Here is a 19,417-nt window from a genome sequence, read left to right on the forward strand (position 1 = left end):
TTTACCCACCGAACTGTCGTTATTCAACTATGACAAGGTAAAATCGGTTTTGCAATCAATCACCCCTTTTAAATTAACAATTTTTTCTCAGATCGAGGTGACACAGCAAAACTTTGACAGACATATTTAATGTTTTAAATAAACAGCAGAATTACTGAGTAGCAGACAGTGAGGGAAATCTTTTGGTTTGTATTGGTAAATTTGTTAAAGGTCCCATGGCATGAAAATTTCACCTTAGGAGGTTATTTAACATTAATATGAGTTCCCCTAGCCTGCCTTTGGTCCTCCAGTGGCTAGACATTTTGATAGGTGTAAAACAAGCCCTGGGTATTCTTCTCCGCCTTTGAGAAAATGAAAGCTCAAGCTAGTTTGTGCAATAGGCTAGGGCGGGGGGGCTAGTTTGTGCGATAGACTAAGGCGAGGGGGGGGCTAGTTTGTGCGATAGACTAATGCATTCTGCAGAGAAGGGAGACTGGTGTTGGTCACGGTTTGGAATGGAAGGGAGAAAACCGTGACTAGTAGTTAAGGCGGCAGGCGTGTGTTGCTTAGGCGGCCGCCTTAACTGAAAAGTGCTGCAGGAAACCCTGCCTTTCTCTGCTTTGCCCGCACAGAGAATTTGGCCCACCAATGAAAAAATTACCTACGACCGTGCGTGCCCGATATTGGTTTTTCCTCGAGAGACATCATGGCTTGCAAACGACCGAAGCATGGCAGTTAGCCTCGCCTCTCTCCTCCTCATAGCATTTAAAGCTAAAGACACAGAAATGGAATGTCCTAAGGAAAGCTCATTGTGGGACTGCTCGTAGTGGCTGAAATTCTGCACCAAGGCTGAATTTCGCGAAAGAGACTTAAGATACAGTATTAGGGGACCACTAAGGCCTATATAAAAGCATCCAAAAACAGCATGCCATGGGACCTTTAAATTAGCAGTCGTAATTCATTGTTTTTATGACTCCCTAGTAAAATGTTCTTCAACTGTACAGATTTCTTTTAAAAGAAGATGATGGGGTAAGACCGTGAAGATATTTCAATCAAAACAAAGATGAACATATTTCAAGCCAGTTTTTACAAGAGATGTCAAAGCATGTCTTAGTAATTGAACAGCAAGTATCAGTCAGTAGAATCATCATAATGTACATGTTGGCAATTGCATCCCTTAGTGTAAATATTCATCACAGTCGATGAACCATTTATAAATTTAAATTAAATTACATAAGTACATACATAATTCTTTTACTAAGATGAGTAGATTTCTCAGTGGAACCAATGGTTTAATTATGGCAAGAACAGTATATATTGAAATATTGCCTGTTGTACCATAGTTGGTTTTCTTATACTGAAGGAAACTGAGATACGAAATATCATTATTACAAAATTGACTTGGTCAACCTCACAATGTGCTGCACACAGATATTGCCCATATTTGTTCATGTTTACATCCATCTTCATTTGAAGGAGATAAACGGATCTATCTCTACCACAGTTCCAGTTTTCAACAGATGGAATTATCCTATTTACAACTGGTCAAGTCGTTTGACAACCTTTGACCTGTTTGTCTTGGTTGGTGGTGCAGTCCTTTCCCCCCCACAACAATTTATGTGGTACAAAATCAGTAAATGTTTGAGCAGAGAACTGACTGGGAGGACGAAAACAACTGATTGGTTTCATTCCATATAGAGAACTTGTGCGAAAAGTTGCTGCCATGGAGTGCTTTGATCCATCTTGTTTTGTTTTTCCATTGACAGTGTCAGTGCTTTTCTCTCAATGTAGTCTACATTGGGGAATACATGCTATGTTTGTGTAGAGAAGAGTTCTACAACAGAACTCTGCAACTCATGGTTTTAGAAGACAGTCTCAGAAGTCTACAGGTCGTATCATCATAGTAGTGGACTTCAGTGAGTAACCTGAGCCTTTCCAGTAGTACCATTTGATTCCATTGAAGCGATTGGAGTTCTGGCCCTGTTGGAAATATATTCCATTCAAATTGGATGGTCCGCAGGCATCAAACCACCAACCTAAAAATAAAAAAAGATTCAATAAGTTCATATTCAGACTTTATTGTGTAAAGTGTACAGGAATGTTAATTTTTACTTTTAACATGACTTGAATAATAATAAAGTATAAACAGATAAAGTACTGTCAGAAAAGTTAAAGATGTATAAAATGATATTGTGTTCAACATTCCATGTCAGCAGATAACAGAGCCCCCCCAAACAAACTCGAGGCTTTTCTTATTACCCTGGGGGAAGGGTGAGCATTTGTTACTGACAGACTAGAAGACATTGGGAGTCTGTTTGTTTGAAAGGAGATACTGTTCGAGAGGGCTAGATGGAGATGTAAGGTCTGAAGACCATTTGCTTATCAGCTATGTGGAGGAGCTTTTACGACACCAGGACCGGAGATTCTGCTATTGTGTTTCAACCAGGGTTGATGACGCACACACAAACACACACACACACACACATACACACGCACAAGATCTATGTAAAGGAGACAGCCAATGAAAGAAAAGCCATGTAACAGTTGCATTCCTGTGTATGAACCAATTACTGAGGAGAGCGGTTTCGTTTAAATAGTTAGCTAGCACAACATGCTAGAAGACTACTTTGTACCACCATGGCATTTTGGTCTTTTGTCTCCTTGCAGCCGGCCGCAAGCACTAAACTTTCTTAACTTCTTCACCGACTGATTGTGCAATACTTGATAAAGATGAATATTTCTAACACAATAAGAGGAGAAACTGCCTACATCGTTCTTCATTTGAATGGGCAAGGCCTGGTTGTGTGGACTGTGAGCTATCCCTTTATGCACAGCCCTTTGGGGCTGTGTCACTCTAAGTCATAATTATGTTACTATGCAGCTGGTTACCCCCAACAAGTCCCTGAGGTGGAGGGACTCCTCTGTGTGAGAGAGAGGCCTCTTGTGTGGAGAGGAGTGTGACCTCTTTGCTGGCCCTGCCAGCCCCCAAACAGAAGGAGTCCAACTCTTAAACTCTACTCTCAGAGCAGTCAATTCAGAGGCCTATAGAAGAAGGACCACTATTCTAAGCTCCAAGAGTAGGGCAAGGGAGAAAAAAATAAATAAATCTGTTCCCAGACTATTAATGTCAGCCATCGCTGGGACTGAATTCCCAAATGAGCTGATCAGTGATTAACTCGCAGCTAATTTTGCTCAAGAGCCTTGACCCTGTCACAAAAATGCAAGACGCCTTTTAACTTTTGTGCGGATTTCTGGGGGAAGTGCCAAAACTGTTCAGATGGGTGGAGGGTTAAGGAGGGAAAGGGGGGGGGGGTCAAGGCTGAGCCAAGCAATTTTAAGTGTAATGTTTGACAAATAGTTGATTGTCTTTATAAGGACAGGACTGACAGCTGTGAAAACACACAGGTGGTTTATTTTTCTCCACGTGGATCTGTTGCTTACCTCCCGTGGTCAGTTGTGAGCATTTGCAAACGCATTTGTCATTGTCTGCATCCTTCGTACTGAAATCACTTCCTGGCTGACCAAGGCTGCTAACTTTGCCTGCTGTTCCCTCGTAGCCTTTAAGGTGTATCCTGTACAATGAGGAGGGAAGAAATACAATGTGAGAAGGAAGTCCATGATTGCTGATCTTCAAAAGACAAGGCTTAGGTAATGGAGCTGCTGTTTGTACAGTTCTCTCACACTGTAAAAACGCAGGAGGATGTGTAGTTGGCAGCCAAATAAGTGAATTATTCCAGGATTCACAATGTAGAATACTAAACTGTAACCTTTTCTCTGATACCTATGGTGCTCTTTGGGAAGCCAACACCGACCATTTGTGAATGTGCTGAACGGTGACAGCAATGTTTTAGCAGTGTTGGATACCTTTGCATTGTTGTCATACATCCTTAACTGAGTGAATGAGTATAAATGCAGTTACTAACCTTTGCCACTGACAGTTATTGTGTAGACCAAAGTTATTTGGAATAATTGATGTGTCTGAGTCTAGATTATTTTGCTCTGTGAAATTTAACAAGCTGAACAGAAGACTGGAGTTTTAAAAGGTTTGAGACTAAATGTAAGTATCAGTTCTGTCCTTAAAATCTGCTTTTCTTCAGCAAAGAAAATAAAGGTCTGATGGTACAGATTTGATGTTAGGGCATCTGAAGTATGTTCTGTGTCTCCTGTTTCCTAGTTTTTCAAAATCTAAATGATTAACAGATGACAGAATATTTTTTGAATTGGTGACGTGTTTTGAGACGTAGAAACACTACAAGGCTATTAAACGTGGTAAATGCTGCAATTTGCATGTCAAATCAACCGCTCAACATACATTTTGCACCTTTCTAAGAATACAATTTTTTTTGTTGAAACTATGATATTGTGTGTCTACAGTACCATCGTTGCAAAAAACTTTATTCTATCTTTCAGTGGTTTATACAAACATTTTACCATCAATATACCTGTAGTTTTGCGCCTCACTTCCGAGAGAAAACTGGTCATATTGTGAGAATGCTGAGTTTTCCTCCCAGTCTTTGAGCTGTATTCTTAAGGTGTATTGTTGGTGATTTGTCAGTTTTGAGACAAACTCATTCCCAAGCCAGTATTCCTCTGAACTCTCTCCAAAACCCTGTGACGGGGCATGAAACTGAATTAGCCTCCAAACAGTATAACACAGTCTGTTATTCTGCCACAATCAAGTATCTTGTTGCTAATTATATCAAAGCCATTTTTTTGCCCTGGGACCAGCTCATAGCTCTCACCATTTTGTACTCTTTCCACGTACGATGAAAGTCAACGCGACCGTCAAATCGTCTTTGTAGAACCGTCCATCCACCCCCCTCTGTCTCCATGTCACAGAAAGCCTTGGAACAACAGAAAAGGGTTGCTTTCATTGATGTTGCCGATATTAAGCTGAGATTGTTGTTTACATGTAAAAGATCTAAAATTTGGCTGGGAACTTGACAATGAGGCAGCCTGGTTTCAGTTCAAAGGAAAGTCAAGTTAGTGGTTGGATCGCCAGCTTAACTCTCTGAAAAGTATCTAAGGAGATCCCTCTTCAAGCTCAGGTATGCACAAAACCAACCAAAGGCCGGGAACATTTTGGAGTACTAAATTGTAGCAACCCAAAAGAAACCAGTTATTGGACTTATAATTTTATTGGCCTACTGTACGTGGAAGAAAGCAAATAATTACATTTACAGCAGTGTTAGTGTATGATACAAAAAAGGTTGTTTTTTCAGAATTTTTAATCATGCTATGTTAATGCAACCCGTAATTGGGAATAGGGTTCAAGCAGGACTATTTAACACAAGTGTAGAGTAGAGGAATTTATTTATACCTTGATCTCCTGTGTGGTGTTGGGAAGGGTCAAGGAGTAGACTCCACTTTCAGTATTCCCTGATTTGTAGATAGCAGCACAGTCCATGTACATCGAGGGTGTATCCTGCATCATGGTGGGCTTGCTCACTGTGATAGAGGTGGCCAGATTTTTTTCCCCAATTTCATTGAAAACATGGATTTGCACTGTTATAATGATACCCTCCCCTATCCAAAGTTACATACTTCACTACAGTATAGGAAACATTTGCACATAATTCCTTTTTTCCCCCCAAGGCCATGACTGATGAAAACCTGGCACTGCTGTCTGTTAGCCTGAATTGATTAGTTAAGGCTTTCTGGCTGTAGTCACTGGTGCCAAAGAGATGCCAGTCAGTGTGCTCTTTTCTTGCTGCCGTAAAGAGTCTGGATCTTTGATATTGTTTTTCCAAGACCCCAATACATAAATACATTGTAAATACAAAGTATAGGGCCAAAGGCCCACTCTAAACAAAATCCAAACCTTTAGAATTACATTTAGCAGACGCTCTTATCCAGAGCGACTTACAGTAAGTACAGGGACATTCCCCCAAGGCAAGTAGGGCGAAGTGCCTTGCCCAAGGACACAACGTCATTTTGTACGGCCGGGAATCAAACTGGCAACCTTCAGATTACTAGCCCGATTCCCTAACCGCTCAGCCACCTGACTCCCTATCAACCTGCCTATCAAACGCAAACAAAAAACGTATTGAACAATCCTTCCCCTGACCTGGCTCATCCCCAATCTACGCTATTATAACCTACAATGGGTGTGAATGCATTGTGCTCACCCACCTCCATCAGTGGGGACAGAGATGGTGTTGATGAGGTTGTTGACCGTCTCCAGCAACTCCTGTTGCTGCCGCTGCAGGGCAGAGTTGTTGGAGGAGGCACGGAGGAGCTGCTGCTCAAGGTCCTCGATTATGGATGTCTGTCTCTCGATCAGCATCTGGAGCTGCTCCTTCTCCTCTCGCAGGGACTTTAGCTCCACCTGTCTCTGCTCCTCCATCTCGCCCACGCGCTTCTCCAGAAAGCTGCAGAAAGACCACGCAGTAGATAAGTAACTAAAAAGGTGTTTATACTATTCAGACACGAAGGGAAAAACTTTATTATTTCAAGCAGACAGGAATAAAAAGAATACTGTAGGAAGAGTACAGATAAAGCCTTAAGTTGGGTTTTTTTGTGACAAGATGAAATGCCTTCTAATATCTTACCAGTTTTTCTCATTTAGCTTGCTTATTTCATTGGTTTGGACAATTTGTTGTTTTTCCAGCTTGTTAGTAGACAAGGAGTTTTCAAGAAGTTGTCGCTCTAGTCGGGTTGTGTGATTTATTACCTAGAGGGGAAAGAATTTGATTATTAGTATCAAAGATTTAAGTTGAGCTTTTAAATGCTCTGAGCCTCTTTCTAATCAAATTAAGTAAGCACAATGCTGTATTATCATTGATCAAATACTTGGCATGAACTTAGAATAGAATATGTGATCATGAGGGTTTTGGTCTTACATTTAGTCATTTAACAGACGCTCTTATCCAGAGCGACTTACAGTAAGTACAGGGACATTCCCCCCGAGGCAAGTAGGGTGAAGTGCCTTGCCCAAGGACACAGTCATTTGGCACGGCCAGGAATCGAACTAGGAACCTTCGGATTACTAGCCCGATTCCCTAACCGCTCAGCCACCTGATCTTCGGTCTTGTTATCCCACAGAAGTTACTTCTGTAATTTCAGACTTTCAGTGTCAGGATATGTTCAAATTGAATGTTGGCCTTTTCTTACAAAAAATATTTCTAATTATCTGCTGCCTTCTGAAACGTCTCTTTTTTTCCTTTGTGTGATCTGATACACAAACAATTCCTGTTAAAGTTTTGTCCTCACACAATGTTAACTTCAGTGAAGTATACCTCAAGTGTCTTAACATAGGCTTCTCTTTACTCAATCATGGTTATAAGTGCTAACCTAATTTGTATCCCCACTGACCATCCCATGTGGGAAAGCAGCATTTCCAGGCACAAGGAGAAAAGCATTGACAGGTTGGAAAAATCTGTTTCGTGACAGGAAAAAACAGAACAGGCAAATTCTAATAAACCTCAGATATGTTGGAGAGGGGGGTGCAGGGGATGTAGGTAGAGGTAGGGACACAGTGAATAGCCAGCCCCCATAATGTACTGAATGTCTGTTCACAGACAGATATATTGAACTGTAGGGTCAACAACCTTGCCTCTGATTTCCCTGTTTGAGGAACTGAACTCAGCAAAAACCAGGGCCAATATGTTTACGTGAATCCAAACTATGTGTCTACTGGTGGGGCTGGTGTTGATGGCTTTGAACAGACGGATGCCTGATTGTGACAAATTGATATACCCTTTCTGTGGGAATACAATTGCTTTAATAACAGGAAATGCTGTGTGGTTCGGTCACAAAAGGTCGCAGACCTTCCGACAAAACAGCAGTGCTAGACATGCTTTTTAATGTTTTTTTCGTAGCCATTATCATTACATTACATTGACTTGGTTTTATACACAGTATTAAACCGAAACATTCAAACAGTGTGTGGTATACAGTAACTGTCCTCACCTGTGCCTCCACGTTGGTAAGTTTGCGTGTTTGCTCGGCAGTTTGGCTCAGCAGGTTGGATCCTATCTCGATCATGGCAGCTGTGTGGTTGTGAACGACGTTCTGCTGGATCTGGACCATCTCCTGTCTCATGCTCTCTTGAATGTAATTCTCCAACTGTAACAGAAGAGAACAGAGAGGTTTATCAGTGAAACTCTGTTAGTATTAATGTTCTGTACCATGGCAGTGGGCTTTGGCTTTGTTTTGTAAACTTACTTTGATAAGCTCCTCAATTTGTCAGGAAGATGTTGATGATAATGTGACTGCTGTATTCAATTATTCACTGCAGTTTGTCATTTTTCTTCTCGTATTTAGTTAAAATAATAATGTGACTTAAATAGACATAAATGGAAATTGTGCTTTAGTTTTTTGTTGGAATTTTAAACTATATGTCTCACTGTTATAAGCATAGGTATATATAAAGACTAGATGTCTTACGGCGGAGTCTAGAACGTCCGCACATGGCGGCCATCTTGCTACAGTCAACTCGCTCACCCATAACATTGTGTTGATGCTACATGTACTTTTTAAATGACCATAACTTGCTTAATTTTCAACCGATTTTTAAACGGTTTGGTTTGTTATCAACGTCAGAGATGTCGTTATTCCACTTCATACTTATGAATATGTTATTTGTTTTTAAAATGGAATAGAAGTATGCAGTGGCATAACGACATCTCTGACGTTGATAACAAACCAAACCGTTTAAAAATCGGTTGAAAATTGAGCAAGTTATGGTCATTTAAAAAGTACATGTAGCATCAACACAATGTTATGGGTGAGCGAGTTGACTGTAGCAAGATGGCCGCCATGTGCGGACGTTCGACTCCGTTGTCCGGCAACGCGGACGAGACATCTACCCCTTATATATATATATCTATGGTTATAAGTGCATACCCCTCATCTTGTCCTTACCACTTATGACATAAAATCATTTTAGGCATTGCAGTGTTATTGTCATGGCGAGCCCTCTTCCCATGAGCCTGACTCCCAGAAATCTCAGGGGAGGTACAAGTGGGCTGAATTATCCTATGATTGGCCTCATATTTTGAAAGGTGTTTACATTACAAGTTGAGGACTTTGGGGGAAATTGGGGCAGGAAGTTTGGCTTCCTTCTGTTGTTTGTCAAAAAGGGTCAGACATGGATGACTGGCGATTTTTCCCCCAAGTATTCCTTCCTCCTGGTACTGTATTACAAAAAAAGACCATGTCAGGATGATCAACATGGAGTCTTCACTTTCTTATATTCCTGATAAATCAATAAAGAATTGCATATAACTTACAAGTACTGCTTGAACAAGGATAGGGCAATGAAGGCTGCATAAATTAATGTCTGTGCAAGTCTTTTTGTTAATTGATAATCTGCTATATAAGGTGGAAATACCACCTTCTTAATACACCGTACTGCAGTATAATAGTTTTGTACTCTCATACAGGCTCTTTAAATGCTAGTGGCGTTTCCATCTACCTGTCACAATGCCTCTTGCCAGATTTAGAGTCCAATCATGAGATCCTTTCCTGCATTGAGTTCCTGAGTGGCAATCAGGTCTCAAGCACGGTAAACAGGATGGCTGTGCTGAGTGACAAGTTGCATCCTCTTTATGTCTTTATGTGAACAGCAAACGGCGTCAATCGAGTCTCTTTTTGATCTTTGTTTGCATAAACAGTAATTCAGTGGACTTGCAGGTTTACCAACAAGGTTACCTTAAATAGGTTTAGCCTCTCCCCATACTAATGAAGGCCTCAAATCACTGTTGCAATTAGCACTAATTTTGTTTGTCTTCCTTTCCTGGCCACCATCCTGCCAGAGTTTTTACGCAGCACGTGGAAGGTGGAGGAGTGTCATTGGAGCGGGACATTCCATTGACAGCGAGTGATCTAATCAGTTGTTTACTCCACTCCTCCTTCCTCTGTGGAGTCCGCGAGGAAAGCTTGTTTGTGCTTCACGCTCACACGAATGGGAAGCGTGACAGCAAACTGACACTGTTTTACTGGCACGGAAACAACGTACTTTAGCCAGTCCCCTGCTTTATTTTTTTGACTGACGAAGAATGTTGAGGTGACAGTAGGTACTTAGATGTGTCCTTTTTGTCGGGTGTTATACAATGATTTCCTCAGTCCCTGACTAAAGGGTCCTGCTTGGGCCAATTGCACATGTTTTTTCACAAACATTTGAATGTTCAAATTATCATTATATGTAAAACAATTCACCATCTTCACCTTCAAAGTATATTCTATCTTTGCAGATGTCTTACATACAGTATCATAAATTGCAGTTTGTCATCTGTTAATTCAATCTTTTACGTGTGAAAATAATTAAGATAAACAGGCTTCCTCAGACTTCTTTCGTCAGACAGACAACAAACTAATTACAAAGAGATCATCATCACCACCCAGAGCACTTCCACTGTTACTGTGCAATTCCATGGTCATTACAGCTATCATTTGAAGATTTTATTTTCAAAGTTCAGTATTCATCTGTGTTTATGGTTTTGTTTCATGAAACCGGTCTGACCAAAGCTTGAGGGATCTCAAAGCTTCGCACCCACTGACCCAGCCTGTGGTACGGTTCAACGTTTGCTTTATGTTGAGGAGATGGGAGTCGTGTGATCTGGCTGTGAGTTTTTTTCTTGTTTGGTCAGAGCTCCACAGCCTCCATCATTAATCAAAACTCTAAAGAGAGGGAACGAGAGCCTGAGGACTCTGAGTCCTTTCACACAGGCAATGCCTCAGCAGCGCTGAAAAAGAAGCACACATCTCTCATCTGGACACCTGTGTACAGTCTTTGTCACTCATTTGCCCTTCTCACACACTCACTGAGCCTCCACAGCTCTGCCTCTGAGGCACATCTTTGTTTTATAGACTCTTAAAGGCTTCCTCTTCTTCATTCCCCCCAATTCCCTGTCTTACTATTGGAGAGAAAGAGTGTGCTCCACTTTGAAACAAAAAAAATTCACATTTCATCTGGCAGTCAGACCACACAGACCCTAAAACCAAGGGTAGTGCAAACCATGCAAGGCATGGCTACAATTATTCACTAGGCTTATATAAAAAGATCTTTAAATCTATCACAAGATTAGGTCAGTTGGATGATCAGACCGACCCACCAGCTGTGTGGACTATACACTTTGTAATGACTTACAGTTTCTTATCCTTCTTTGTTTCACTTGAGGTAGCAGAAGGTCGCAGCTCCTGACAAATGTATCCCAACCTTGGAAGGGAAAGTGCTTTATATAATCAAAGCTAGACTTGCTTACCTTGAGAAGCCACTGTGTATTGTTCTCCATAATGCTCTCCAGTTGTTCTAGCCTGTGAACAGACTCGTCATACTCTGCTGGGTCATCCTTCTGGACCAGATTGGAATAGGTGCTACTGGAGGTCAGGCAGTTGTCTTGCTCGGGCAGTAGGAAGGTGTAGCTACATGGACCGTTCTGGATCTGGTACTGTCTCTTACCGGTTGTGTCTGAGGTCTTCTTGTACCCTTTCCCCTGGGCAAGACAGCCACTTAAGACCAGTAAGCCAACAATCATCTTCATGTTTCAAGGTTTTTGTAACAGTTGAAAATGAAAGAACATAGATATTTCTCCGGCTCTTTCAGTTCTATATGTGACACATTGAAGCATAAACACACTCCTTTGAAAGTTAATTATATCACCCAGACAGGAGGAGAAGATAGTCAGCAGCTAGCAATGGAGTGTCATTCCTACAGGTTACTGGTCCCAGACTGTGCATTCCCTCTTTACCAAGCCATCATTCTCTCAGTGAAAAAGCAGTTGGACCTCTGATTAGCTGGCTTTGGGATTGTAGACCAGGCCCCTCCCATTGCCCTGCTTTTGGCCAGACTCTGAGAAGAGTCAGAGTCAATGCTGGGAGCAGCTTAACGGAGACTTTCCCCTTAGACCCTCTCACACTCAGGAGCAGATGCACTAATCAAACACATCCCAATGTGGTTTTTTTACGCCTAAGAGAGAGCGAAATGAGAGTGGAAGAGGAATAGAGAGACAGCTAGAAAGATATATACTGATCGAGACAAAGAGCGAAATAATTTCTTGAAGATAAAGTAAAAAAAGATTGAATTGTGTTTTCTTACAAACAGTTATTTGTGCAGGAAGCAGCTGCCTGCTTCAAAAACATAGTCAGCCACAGCAATGTGCATCCCCAACCTATCTGTCTCCACTCCCCTAAACCAGCCTCTCTCCTAATGAGCAATCAAGCATGTGTTTCTGTGATGTTTAGAGAGAAGGTTTCCCTAAAATGTCACTCAACCCATTCAGAATTACTTTCTTTTCTCTTCTCTTCTGAAGACGCATAAGATGTCCCCATTTCCTGTCACTTGTCTTCATCTCTAGCTGAATCTGAACCTTGTTACAGAAACTGGGGAGGGATTCAGTGTGTTTACACAATGCTGGAAGAGTATCTGGCTGTAATTCTGTAGGATATTAATAAAGCTCATCCTTCCCACTTCATGTCATCTTGATAGTACTCTAAATCTCCATTAATGAAACTTAAAAATAGACTTCTTTTGGCTGCTGCTGACCAGAGACCCAGAGAGGATGCAGCTTTGCTTTTGTTTCAGGGGTTTTTGCATGTGGGAATCAAAAAGCTGGGGTGGTTTATCATCTCAAGATGATTGTTATTTAAAAAATTGAAAAAGCCCTGAAATATATTTAGAGAGACATCCCTTCTTAAATATCTAAGATGCCATTGAAGATTAAATATTGATTAGGTTACTGAACAGGGGAAATTTGTCAAACCATTAAAAATGTTTTGTGCTGTTGGCTTTGAATGGGGTCTGCCTGGCTGTCGCCAAAGTATTCCATCTCTCATATTTCCCACCTTTGATATGAGAGGATGTGTCTCGGGTCATTGCTGCGTTCCCTGCATCCTGTCTCGGGTTCCCAGTCTGACACAATGTGTGTGTGTGTGGAGGGGGTGCGGTATCACAAAAAGACTAGTTACACAGCAAGACATTTCATTCCTCACCTCCAAGCCACTGCAGTTGGTTACAATATATGCTGATTAATGGTTGTGTTTTCCAATAATAATTAGGCCTAACTGCCCTGTTTTTGCCCTGAATGACACCAACTTTGCACAGCTTGTTTTTGACAATTCTACAATCTTAACAATTGCATCACATATGCAGTATGAACGTAATGCTTTGTACACTGTTCCTGTAGAAAATGATGTTCAAAGGAAACCCCTTTGAGCATACATGGCTGGTTTACATTAACCTTCGGCATGAATGGATGAGAGATCCAGTCAGGGTGATGGGGAGCTAAGGTCATACGTTAACACTATAAACTTATGATATGACAGGCCATCTGTTCCACAATGCTGCCTCAGTTGAAGGCAACAACAAGGCAATAATGCATTTCCTTTCAAAATGTTTAAAACCAAGAGAGATTATGTAGAGTAAGTTCATTGACCAGCAACATGTTATAATCGAAACCAGGTTGGCTGTATTCGGCTGATGCTTCTTAAATATGTTTGAAAAACTAAAAAAACTTGAGTTGTGATACTTCCGTGTTCATGTCCTTACATGTCCTTGTTTGTTCAGAACAGATTAATCCAGTTGGTATGCGTGTACACTTCCCTCAATACGGGCTCCTTCAGAATGCTGACATCACACAACAGGAAGTACAGGTGTTCTGCATAGGAAGTCTATCCGCCAGCAGGATGTTTTGTCTGAACCCCCAGAGAGAGATCATTCTTGGTAGTCATCTTCCTATGCCTCAACTCTCCATTTGCTTCATTTCCAGTTTACACTAAAGCTAACTTAAGTCACTCACCTTCAGGGGAAAAATGTAATGTTTTACCTTAAAAGCACAGTCAAAATGTCTGTGTTGACCTTTGTCTATTCTTATCTTCCCCAATGCACTTTGGCACTACACAACTGTCAGTGTGCACAGGAAACACAACACTGGGAAGTGATGCAACGGAATGTTAAGGAAATGCAGCACATTTCACGCAGATTACAACAGAGGAAATTCCGTGTCATTCCATCAACAGCCTAAATGTGGAGTAATGTCACTATTCCGGCTTAACAATTAATTTAGATTGTGTAGGCATGTGTTGGTTTTTGTCTATCAGTCCTTTCATGTTTGGAGAAAGATCAGGAGGAAGGAAGTGACACAAACAATGATCTGTTGTGGACATAGGTGACCTCCAAAGACCATTCCATTTCACATCCTTCTGTGTATGTGGCACTGCTGTAGGGGTATTTTCCGTGTCTTTTCCATTTAGACATCACCAAGTTTTTGTAATGCAAAATACTGACTCCATCTTTGTTTTCCGTAAAGCAAGAATACTTAATATCTATACTTAAATTGTTTTATAGATATGCTTTTTAAATTAAATACTAAATGTTTTATGATACAATTAAGCTGTATGCAAAAAAGTAGCCTTACATTTTTGGTGGGCTTTCTCAGGCTTGATTCTCAATAACCAAAATGTGTTTGCTTTTCTTGAATCATGTGCATGTTTTTACTATGTTTTGCCTATGTATTTCATATCCTAAAGCAGTACAGCCAAGTGATAAGTAGGGATGCACCGATCCGACTTTTTCAGTCCTGATACTGATAACTGGGCTTTGTGTATCTGTCGATACCCGATACCGATCCGATACCGTTGTTGAATTAATAATAAACTGTATACCTCCCACCTTATACCTTCCTTCCACCATGTGGAAGAGACTAAAGGCACCAGACTTTCCTAACTAAACATTACTTTCCTAACTAAGACAAAATAACAGATGTAATGTACTGAATTCTTATTTATTTATCATTTAAAAAACACTTCAAAATTCGAAAATAGAATGTAATCAAACGTGTTAAAAAAAAAAAAATGTAGCAGTAGAAAACAAAATAGTGTATTGGTCAAACATACAATAGTAATCAAACAGTTACCAAACATTGTAAACGAAAAAAAAAAAAAAAAAAGATTTCTTTTTTATTTGTTGTCGCTGGTGTGTGAACCATGGAAGTTTTTAGCTTGAAGCATTGCACCGTGCGGTGTAAAACTCGTGTCCAACCAGTGGACAGTTAAACTTAAAAGTAACATGGAGCGAGCCAAAGAGTCGGCTGTGTGGAGATATTTCACTCTTGCCACGCCAACTAGTTTGTCGGCTGTTTGCAATGTCTGCAAAGTAGAGCTAAATGTTTTGAGGGGTGGTGTTAGTACTGCAAAGTACAATACTACCAATTTAATCAAGCACATCCAAAAACACAATGCTAGGAGAACACCGAATTCCTGCAGCTCAACAACTCTACTACTATACTCGCACATATGTGATCGTTCGAATGCGGGTCTCACAGCGTAAAGTCGCATATGCGATTTCGAAAATTCCAACGGAATATTTTCCGATAGACAAAAACTGTGCGACAAATGATGTATGGCTTCAATATGTACTAATGAGAAGGCTAACAGGTATATAGCATGCTAGTGCTACGAGTATTATGCTTGCTGTGGGGGCCGTCGGAAATATTTAGAACTCTCGCATCTAAAGGTTTGGTTAACTCATGCTGCTGAAAAATGACATGTGCTGCGAAAAAACAATTATGTATCGGCCAGTGGATCTGTACATTTTTCTGATCGCCGATCCAGCTATTTTGTCAATATCGGGGCCGATATCCGATCTTAATATCGGATCGGTGCACCCCTAATGATAAGCTTTAGTAAGACAGATCAACCTTCTCATTGTCACCAGTTTGTTCTGCTCTACCCTATTTGCCACACAGCTGTTTTAAATTTTACTAGAGCCTGACCGATAAAGGATTTTTAAGGCCGATACCAATACAAATATTTGGTGATTTAAAAATCCGATATTTCGATACATTGGCCAGAATATTATTATTTTTTTATCTAGAAACGCGTAACAAATATAACTTATGTTAGGGAAATCAGTTTATTTGTAGTTTACATTTAGTCATTTTTAGCAGACGCTCTTATGCAGAACGACTTAAGGCCGAAATATACTACTCCGTTTTCACGGAGACGGACACAGGGAACACCCTCTCCGAGCCCCTCGGAGAGCTCTACGTGCACCTCCTGATTTTCCTGACTATCCGTCCGTCCGTCATTTTACGGATACCCCTTGGCTGTGATTGGTCCGTATTAAGAACCGCTTGCGTCAGGGGCGGGGTTGCCGTGACCAACAAGACAAACAGAATCCTTTGACTGCCATTGCTGTAAGTGTTTCACAATTCATATTTCAGATAAACAGTAGATGTAAATCAGCATCTGAATTAAAATGTGACGAGAAATGGGCAGTGTAATTGCTGAAAATGTGCTTATTTTATTAGTGAAACAGCTAATTTGTAATTTTGCTCCGACTTTTCGATAACCTAGCTAGCATCGCAGTGCAGTGCCACCTACTTTTCTGGCGGTGAATTGATTTCAGCACCCACAGCCTTCGGAGTACTATACATTCAACGAATCCGTCCAACTCCTTCCATCTGTTCCGAGTTCTCACAAAAATAATCTGATAATGCGGTTTAAAAATAAACTTGTTTGTTTTATTGTCACAACAGAACAGAGCAACATCAAAATATATTAAAGTTCTGATAAATAAAATGTATAAAAATACAAACTTAAGATATGAAACCTTAAGATATGAAAGTCCTTTGAACAAAAACACAATAACCACCACCAAAAAAAAACATTTATCGGCCATTATAAATGCCGATACCGATATATCGGTCGGCCTCTAATTTACCTGTGAGACATGCAGTTTTGCTACATTTTCAATTGTTATATTTGTGTTGCAAACTTCTTGGATGTACAGTAGCCTGACTCTTTGCTCCTGAATGCCATTACCAGAAACAAAAAAAGACTAAGTTTGTTGTGAAATCGCATATCCTGCTATGGCATATTGAAAAATGGTCTTGTTCACGTGGAGAGCGACAACAGAGAATTTCGAATGACATAAGCCTGCAATCACCATGAAACAAAAGTTTTGTAATTTAACTCTTGGTTTTCTCTTTCTGAACCATTTGACCAAACCTTGATTATGCTCTCATAAATGACCGCTCCTTTGCAAAGGGAGGGCAGAATGCTTGAAATCCGTTTTTCTGGCACCCTTTCAAAACAGAGCAGATTGGCCCTATTCAGCCTTGCAGCTGACCCATGCTGGACATGGAGCAGTTCTCTAAGCTTCTCTCCACTAGTCCTAGGCATTCTGACATTGTACTCTGTGTACAATGTCAGAATGCTTCATGCATGTTCTCATCGTCTGGGAGAATGGCTAACCCAGACCAAGGCCTAAGGGACTCTATCGAAGCAAAGAGAAGGAGCATTGTGACTATCCTTTGATATAGGCTGTCTCAGAGCAAACTGTGAGCTGTGACAGCCTGTGGAATTAGACCACATTCACCTATCGGAGTTCCCAGTCCAATTGCATTTCTATAATCTATACTCCCAGTAGAAGATGTTTAGCATATACTCATATGGTCTCAAATTATGTCATAATACAAGGCTTGATATGTGACCGACAGCTGCACATGGTAAATGCATGTGGTCTCTGAACTCAAAAGATTGATAAGTGCACCTTGAATTGGGATTAGTCGTGACAGGAAGTTTGATTTATTATAGGATTTGTACTGCCCTCTCCTTGTGAGCTGAGGATACTGCTGTAGTCTATTAATTGGGGTTAGCAAGGTGTGTAAAAAACTATGGATTCATAGACATAAAAAATGGATGAAATATTGAGACGCTTCAAAAGTTTGAATGGCTGCCACAGTGGAAGTACATCTCAAAATATATCTCAGGATAATGATTTATTCATTTTGAATTGCTTTTTGATTCATCATTATTAAACAAACTCCTCCATAAATAAGGAGTGTACAATCACTGTATCCCACTTTGGATAAAAGTGTTTATTAAATGAATAAAGACAAGTTTCCTTCTCTCCCCCCAGATCTGCCGTCTTCAGCAGCACCTGTCTGCAGGGGAACACCAGCAGGATCTCTTCCTCAGCCAGCCAACCATGTTCGTTTCCCAGCTCTCCCAGCCACCCAGACATAGCCTGGCAGAGCTCATCCAGCTGTGCGGGGGCACCGTCTGCAAGACAGTCCGCCAGGCAGGCCTTTGCATTGGGGAGCACAGGGGCAAAAGACCCGAGGGCAGCAAGATCCTGTCGGAACAGTGGGTGCTGGGTAAGATGTTGGCAAATGCTTGTAATTTGTACTTGATTGCACACTAGGTAAGCCAAGAGGCTTGTTGCCTGTTTCATTACTGCAAAGCAATTTGAGCACTTCCTGCACAGGACATTAGCCTATTGCACTTTACTGGTGGAAAATGTGTGTATAATTCTGGTTTTGGTCTGATTTATAACTCTTTTGTGTGGACACTAGGGCAGACTTTGGTCTCATACTGCATCTTCTTATTCATCTTCTAGATTGTATTACATATCTCAAGCAACTTCCATATGACAACTATGAACTGGAGTGAAAAATCCCACTCATTATTTTGGACTGTTACGATATGAACTGTGACGAGGTCATGGAATGTTACATGGACAAAGTCACCTGTGCTGGACCTAAAGACACTCAGAAGGAGAATACAGAGACCCTACCTATGCATTTGTTTACAATAAACTTTTCCATGAATGTAACAACAGGTGTGTTACCATCGTTTTATGTAAATCCAGCTTTCAATGTATTGTGTTGTTGTACCTATCTTAATAAAACAATGTCTGTTTTTACAATCTGACATCACTGTGTCTTTGTAAAACTATAACAGAATCGTGGGTAAACTCATAGACAATTAATTTGATCAATGTATGTTTTTGACACGCACTTTAGGCAGTACTGTCCCTTTTTAAAGTATCATCTCATATGACTTGGGGTTGCAGCACTGGTGCATTACCAAAATTAGACACTGCAGCCTGATAAATTAATTCCAGAACTTCTGATTATGTTATTGTTAGGGTTTTCTCAAAAGTTATGTGGGAGCTTTTCCCCTCTAATTAGGATTCCTCTGTCAGGAGGAAACCTATTGGAATTGTTGGTATTATTAGGGTTCCTCCGGTAGGTATAATCCAATGGAGTGCAGTGGCAATATAGCCAGGTTAGCAGTGCTGACTGCTGGCATATGAATGAGGTGCTTTCAAAGGGTTTATCTATCTAATAATGAATAAAACAAATAATGCCAGGAATCTCTGTGTGTGTGTTTGTGTGTCTCACTTTAGTTTCTCATGATTATCTGGAGAACCGGGCACTCTGCAAAGTTCTATAGGCCATAGTGCTGACTGCTGGCTTAACATTGAATCGGCTGCTTTCAAATGGGTTTTCTGGCTATCTAACAGAACAACAATATAAAGTGGATTTACTTTCAGTATAGATCAGTGAATTTAGTTACATAAATTAGTGTGTTTACTGATGTGTCAAAACTGCCTGCACGTTACAAATGTACATGTAAGCACTGTATGGTCAATTAGGCCTACAATAATGACAACTGTCTCAACCATTGTGCATGTAATTACTTCTGTTAT

The 19,417-nt window shown here is 40.7% G+C and overlaps 2 protein-coding genes across 5 annotated transcripts in view; one reads left to right on the forward strand and one right to left on the reverse strand.

Annotated features, from left to right (window-relative positions):
* Positions 1-18,595, forward strand: part of mcph1 (microcephalin 1) — a 33,655-nt gene extending 15,060 nt beyond the window's left edge. For 3 of the 4 annotated variants that reach the window (XM_067236141.1, XM_067236142.1, XM_067236144.1), the window contains 2 exons: positions 17,843-18,080; positions 18,323-18,595. In XM_067236141.1, coding sequence (XP_067092242.1) covers positions 17,843-18,080; positions 18,323-18,375 — 291 coding nt within the window. In that variant the 3' untranslated portion in view covers positions 18,376-18,595. Of the gene's footprint in view, positions 1-13,829; positions 13,970-17,842; positions 18,081-18,322 lie in introns of those variants that run through there. The other variant, XM_067236143.1, reaches the window with a different exon arrangement.
* Positions 1,046-11,622, reverse strand: angpt2a (angiopoietin 2a). The gene is made up of 9 exons (XM_067236145.1): positions 11,187-11,622; positions 7,891-8,046; positions 6,531-6,652; positions 6,112-6,350; positions 5,300-5,427; positions 4,722-4,823; positions 4,422-4,588; positions 3,421-3,551; positions 1,046-2,015 (listed from the first exon to the last, which is right to left on the reverse strand). Exons 1-9 carry the CDS (start codon positions 11,463-11,465, stop codon positions 1,855-1,857), a joined length of 1,485 nt encoding a protein of 494 aa, XP_067092246.1. The 5' UTR covers positions 11,466-11,622; the 3' UTR covers positions 1,046-1,854.
* Positions 18,596-19,417: the final 822 nt, after the last annotated feature.

The sequence above is a fragment of the Osmerus mordax genome, chromosome 5, assembly GCF_038355195.1.
Source record: "Osmerus mordax isolate fOsmMor3 chromosome 5, fOsmMor3.pri, whole genome shotgun sequence".
Lineage (NCBI taxonomy): Eukaryota > Metazoa > Chordata > Actinopteri > Osmeriformes > Osmeridae > Osmerus > Osmerus mordax.

Coding starts and splice junctions, on each gene's coding strand:
- angpt2a (XM_067236145.1), bottom strand. CDS start 11,465: ATGAAGATGATTGTTGGCTTACTGGTCTTAAGTGGCTGTCTTGCCCAG. Junction 6,351..6,530: donor AAGCTAAATGAGAAAAACTG/GTAAGATATTAG, acceptor GTCTTTCTGCAG/CTTTCTGGAGAAGCGCGTGG. Junction 5,428..6,111: donor CTCTGTCCCCACTGATGGAG/GTGGGTGAGCAC, acceptor CCTCTATCACAG/TGAGCAAGCCCACCATGATG.